Source organism: Drosophila montana, unplaced genomic scaffold, assembly GCF_035044405.1.
Source record: "Drosophila montana isolate Dmon_TW-CO22-7 unplaced genomic scaffold, ASM3504440v1 contig_3218_1, whole genome shotgun sequence".
Classification (NCBI taxonomy): Eukaryota; Metazoa; Arthropoda; class Insecta; order Diptera; family Drosophilidae; genus Drosophila; species Drosophila montana.
In genome coordinates, this window is record NW_026998098.1 from 2,701,044 (window position 1) to 2,707,043 (window position 6,000).

The 6,000-nt window shown below is 38.8% G+C and overlaps 1 protein-coding gene across 2 annotated transcripts in view; it reads left to right on the top strand.

Moving 5' to 3' along the window:
- Window positions 1-5,226, top strand: part of olf413 — a 131,042-nt gene extending 125,816 nt beyond the window's left edge. For both annotated transcript variants that reach the window (XM_064689556.1, XM_064689557.1), the window contains one exon: window positions 3,388-5,226. In XM_064689556.1, the coding sequence (XP_064545626.1) occupies window positions 3,388-3,705 (318 nt within the window). In that variant the 3' untranslated portion in view covers window positions 3,706-5,226. The remainder of the gene's footprint in view (window positions 1-3,387) is intronic.
- Window positions 5,227-6,000: the final 774 nt, after the last annotated feature.

Genomic DNA, 6,000 nt, shown 5'->3' on the forward strand with positions numbered 1-6,000 from the left:
CTGCCTGATGGCTCGTTGGCTGGGCTTGGCTGGCTGGCTGGCTGGCGGGCTGGCAATGGGCAACATTCGAGTTGGTTAGCGCCACTTTACAGGCCAGACGCGGCTCAAGCAGACCACACCAGAACGGTGCACAGAGCAGAGCAGAGAGCGGAGCAGAGACCCAACCAGGTCACATATATCAGCCGGCGCACGTACAACTTCGACAACGATCATTCTAATGGGTCACACACTAAAACCAAGTCGCTAGCCAGCTGCCAGCCAGCCACACTAATTCACGTCCAATGGCTCAGGCGATTCGTTCAACCGGGCGACCGACAGACGAACCGACCAAGAGACTGACTCTCTGCCTGACTGACTCTCTGACTGACTGACTCTCTGACTGGCTGACTGGCTGAATGAATGCTCCCATATGACCATGCTTCTAGTCGCTGGAAAATTGTAGGAAATTGCTTAAGTTGGGAATTGTTGCCATTTTTTTCCATGCCACTCGCGCTGGTGGGAAGCAAAATTATCAACGCTTGAATTGTCATCGATTTTCCGTGCTATTGCGTTAAATATTGTTGACCATTTCCAGCTCGGTTTGGCTTACGCTTTACGCTCTCCTCCCCCTCCCCCTCCTGCCCCCTGCCCCCTGCCCCTTTTTATTCTTCATCCGTCAAGTCAATAATTCATTGGAGGCTGCCTCGAGGCATCCGTTGGCTTCTGTGACAGATCCATTGGACTTATAAACCATTGCAGCAGCGTCCAAATTAGCAGCGAGCAGAAAGTGCATAAAATAGAAGAGACAAAAAGCTTTAGCAAGCCGATAAAATAGTTTTAGTCCGGGCAAATGATGAGCAAACATGTCAACCAGCTGCAGATTGAAAGGTAAATTGAGTTCAATGTACCGTAAAAATTTACAAGGCACCTTTAGAGCAAAAAACAGAATGAAAAAAGGCAAAACTTGGCCCATTTGGCAAAGCTGACTAAAAAAATTATGAATCGCTGAAGAGTAGACAAAGGAGTCCTTTTTTTTGTAGATGCTTTCAAAGTCGATGGGCTGGAAGGCCTAGTTTCAGAAGTTATAAAAACATAAATTAAATGAACTGAATTTTTTTGATAACTTTTAATAAATGTCTAAAGTTAGCAACATCTGGCCAGTCAATAGAGCTCTTAGATAAAAATCAAATGGATTGCAAAAAGCCAACTCGAAATATATATGCTACATATACATATATATATATGTTTATAAAATACATACTGAACTTATATGTAAGGATTTAAGCTGATGTTTAAAGCTTTTTTTAGCTGTTGTTTAGTCTGCGTTCAGGCTGTAGATTATTTTCGAAGCCCATGACAACATTTGAGCCTTTATTTAAAACTAGATGCATTTCAAATGAATTTCATTTCTAATCAGAGGGGATTACACACATGTATTTCGCCTGAAATTCCGACGGGCAACCCATTTCAAAGTTACACCTGCCTACAAAACAAACATTGCCTGGCAACACTAATTAGTATAAAACAGAAAGAAAAAACAAAAAAAGCATACTCAGGATATGCGTGGCATATCCAAAAAGCTGCTGGCCAAAAACTCAAATGACCAGCGCCCAAATCAGGGCCAACCCGGCAGCTAATTAGCATGTCAAAATCCAAGAGGAATCTATAGAGTCCTGCCCATACGTGGCTTAAAGCACGGCAATTAAGGCTTTAAATTTATGCACATTTTATAATTTCGAGTGGCCCCACTCGCAGTGCCCGTACATTCCTTTTCAATTATGCTGCCTGTCCCTGTCAGTGGCAACAATAACAACAACAGGAAGGCAATTCCAAAAAACCCCAGACACCTTCTGAATACACCCACAAAGTATAAACTGTCCAAACACACCTGCGAATGTCTGTCAAGTATTTTCATATTTGGGGTTGGATGAGGTGTGGAGTTGTGGGTAGGCGTGTGGGTGTGAGCTTGGCAGCGTAAAACGATTCACAAAATGCCTTTTGAAAAATTCAACAGCCAACAACAGCAGCAAACAGCAAACAAACGAATCGCTGGCTCCTGATTCCAACGTTGGCCCGTAGCACGATTTGCATAATATTATTAGTAAACACTCGTTATGAAGTCTCTCTCTCTCACTCCCTCTCTCTCTCCCGCTCACGCCCATTGTGTGCCACGCCCACTAGCGAAATACAGACATTCAGTAGATTTAGATTTTTCGACTGCCATAAAATATTTGACCGCAGCCCGGAAAGATGGCGCACCCGAGCCCAAATCCAGAGCCGAATCCCAGCCCCAAGCCTCGAGCGCGAGCCGCACAGACCAAACCAGACCAGACCCGTAGCCATAGCCATAGCCATAGCCGGAGTCGTAGCCGGACTCGTAGCCATTGCCATTGCCATTGCCTATTTATAAACACAAATTTATGCAGCGTAATTAAAAGGCAAAATTTTGCCGCTGGAGCTGGAGTGGAAAACGACAAATCTGATGGCTTCATTGTATTCTTATTGTGCTTGGAATTTGTGTAGGTGTTGTGGATTTGCGCCCTAGCGTAGATATCCTAAGCGCGGCATAAAGTATGTTTAGTCATGGCAATCGTCTGGAATAGCGCAAAATTCATAGCAGGTGCAGCGTTTAATTTGTATATAGGAAGTCTAGAAGAAATTTAGACAATTTTAATATATTGTTTATATCCTTCTGAGCAGGCCAGATAAGTTAAGTTTGCAATCAAAATGTCTGGGATTCCATCTCCCAATCCGAAAGGAAGGGACACATGTATGCATATTTATAAACATCTCAGCACTATTTTAAATGTAGAACTTTTCTAAAATGGGTGTTTTAAACGGAATTTATTGATATAAACAAATAAGCGGATACCAAGCCTCGTCCAGGCTACGTTTTTAGCTTTACATTTAAGACAACACATTTTCTGTCAGTGTGTATAAGCGTGTGTGTTAAATATGTGAATACAGATCAAGTGTGTAAATGCATAAGAGGAGCCAGCAGTATAAATAAGGTAGTCTAGAGAAGTTGGAGTTCAGCTGCGAGGAGATCCTGTGCAGATGGAGGGATAATGAGAATATGCGTATGAAAAGCTTTGGATCGGATCGATCGGATTTGAAGCAGTAAGAATTCATACAAATAGTGACTCATATATTTATGGACATGGATTACACTTACATAGTTAGATTATGCTTAAAGAGAACGCTGCCCATTTTGGTTTGGTTGCAACGACAACGAGAGAAATTAATTTTTTTTAATTTCCTATCTGTCTGTCCGTCTGCTGCTCCGTCTCGCCCACTCTTAGTCAGCTGGTGTAATATAATAGTTGGAGAAGGAAAGAAAAATTTAATTAATGCTGTAATTTATTAGATGCAGAACCAACGCAAATGTTTCTCCATTTCCTTTTGCAGGGCTCCGAGTTTCTCGAAGGCTACAGCATAAATGTGACCAAGACCTACAAGAAGCACAAGCGCTGCAAGCCGAAGCGCCTCTTCGCGCCCATCACGGAGCGCACCTCGCCTGCGGCGGATCTCAGTGAGTTGCCGGTGCTCCATGAGCTGGACAACAACAACATCATCGAGGGAGCAGCACGCAGCAGTCGCAGCTCGGCGACTGATGGCCACGGGGGACTAAGCGGTGCCAACCGGAGCAATTGTGGCCAGTTTACCAGCTGTCTGCTGTGGCTGGGCGCCGCATCCTGGTGGCTCCTGCTGATGCTAAGGACGTGAGGAGCAGACGCACCCAATGGCACAGCAGAGCGAAGCAGCAGCAGCAGCAGCACAGGCACCACCGTCTAACTACACTAAATACATAAATACTCAAAAGAAAAGAAAAACAAAACAAACAAAATGCAACTACAACTCTTTAACTATAAATGACAGCTCTTAATCCTACTACAATACAAGTACAGACAACAACATCAAGCAAAGCAAACACAAATAACAAAATACGAAAAAGAAAAACAACAAAAAAAGTTTATGAAAAAATTGCAGAACTATTAATTATTTATGATAAGCTAGATACCGGCTCCTGCCTCCCAATCTAAGCCCTCTCTCTCTCTCTCTCTCTTTCTGTCTTTCTGTCTCTGTCCTGCTGTTTCTCCCTGTTTATTTAAGCCAATTCTCGCAAATTTTGTTATTTTTGTTCTAGCTTCTAGTAAATTATTAATGATTTTTTTTAAGGTACTTTAAGCAGAAACAAAAACGATAAAAAAAAAACAAACAAAAAACAAAAAAAAAGAAAAAATAATAAAATATTCGCGTACCGCATTTTAAAAACCGAAAAGCAATAATTAGTTGTTGTTGTCGTTATATGATATACAAAATAAAAATAAAAGAAAAGCAAATATATATATAGAATGATACGAGTACGTATAATAACAGACAACTAGTGCAGTCATTCCTTCTACATAATAGTTTTATTATATAGCATATATATATATATATATAGGGTCTGACTTATGTAAAGCTTGAACGTCTGATGATTTTTGTTGGACATTGCAAGACACAATCGCAAATGAAGAAATTCAGAAAAACCACTTGAGCAAAGGCATAGATATAGGCAACTAAACTAAACTAAACTAAACGACAAACATAAACATAAACATAAACATACTCGTAAATAGTTCGTAAAGCATAACACATAATTAAATCCCAGTTAAGTTTAGTCACTTGTAGTGCGCGCAAAACCAGGAACTAAGTTCGGAGCGTAGGAAGGAATGAATGAAAAGAAAAATAAGCCTACATACATTACACATATAACATTTATACGTCCATATATAACAAAAGAGCAAACAAACAACTAAGTAACACATTTATTTAGTTGAGGTTTGAAAAGACTTGCGACTTTACTTTGTTTAATTGAGAAATGGCGTAAAAGTCTAAAAAGAAGAAAAAATAATGAAAGCAAACTCTGCACCAGGTGTGATGATGATAAACATGTTTAAATTAACTATAATTTTTCAATCTGATAGAAAGGTTTTAGGGTAGAAAACCAGATAGACAAGTTTCGGCATTACGAGATATTCAACAATATTATGTAAATTCATTTCCTTCGCTAGGTTTGGGCAACTTAACGATAATACTTATATTCCCCAAGCTTGAATACCCCTACACACTTTCTGTTCTTGCTGTCAATGAAAAATCTATTAACATTAAATTACCTTTTTTATATCCAACTATCCATTATTATCGCTATTTGCCCAAGCCTAGCTCTAACTGTATATTTTTGTTAATTTATGACTATAAACACTCGCTTTAACTGCATATTATTTATATATGTATTACTAAGTTGTATTCAGTTACTATTCAAACTCAACTCATAAAATGCTCTACACTCAAAGTGTTGCCTTTCTCACTCTTTTACATATATAAATATATTTATATGTATATAAATATATCTATAAATATATATATCCAAATATATAGATATAGATATATTTATATATGTATATCATTCTTTCTCTCTCTCTCTCCTAGCTATAACTAATTGTATGCTAAATCTAAGTTGTAAATACTTTAGACTCGTTAAGGCAACTTCTAAGGCAATTGATGCGTCGTTTTAGGCAAAAAACAAATACTCGGTTTTCGGTCAGATATTTCGCGAATGTGAGGAGCTAAGCATTATACAGGGTGTGTGAGTAGGTATTTGGAATGGGCTTAGGTATAGGTATATATAGACTACTCCTAGACTATATGTAACTTCTAGCCGGCGTACGCGTTGAAGAATGATGAGCTGAGTGTTGTCGAGGTTTGCTCGGAAGTAGTAAAAATATACCATATACATACGTGCATACATACGATAACGATATACATACATACATACATACATAAATACATTTATATATACATATACATACATAACTATTACTATAAAGTCTATATATACAATACAATACATCTATAAGTAGTTACGTGGTTCGTAGTTGTAAATGTGAATGTGAGTATTTTATACAAAACAGAAAAAAATATTAATATTAAAAAAATAAAATGCAAATAAAGCAAAAGCATAAAGCAAATAATTCA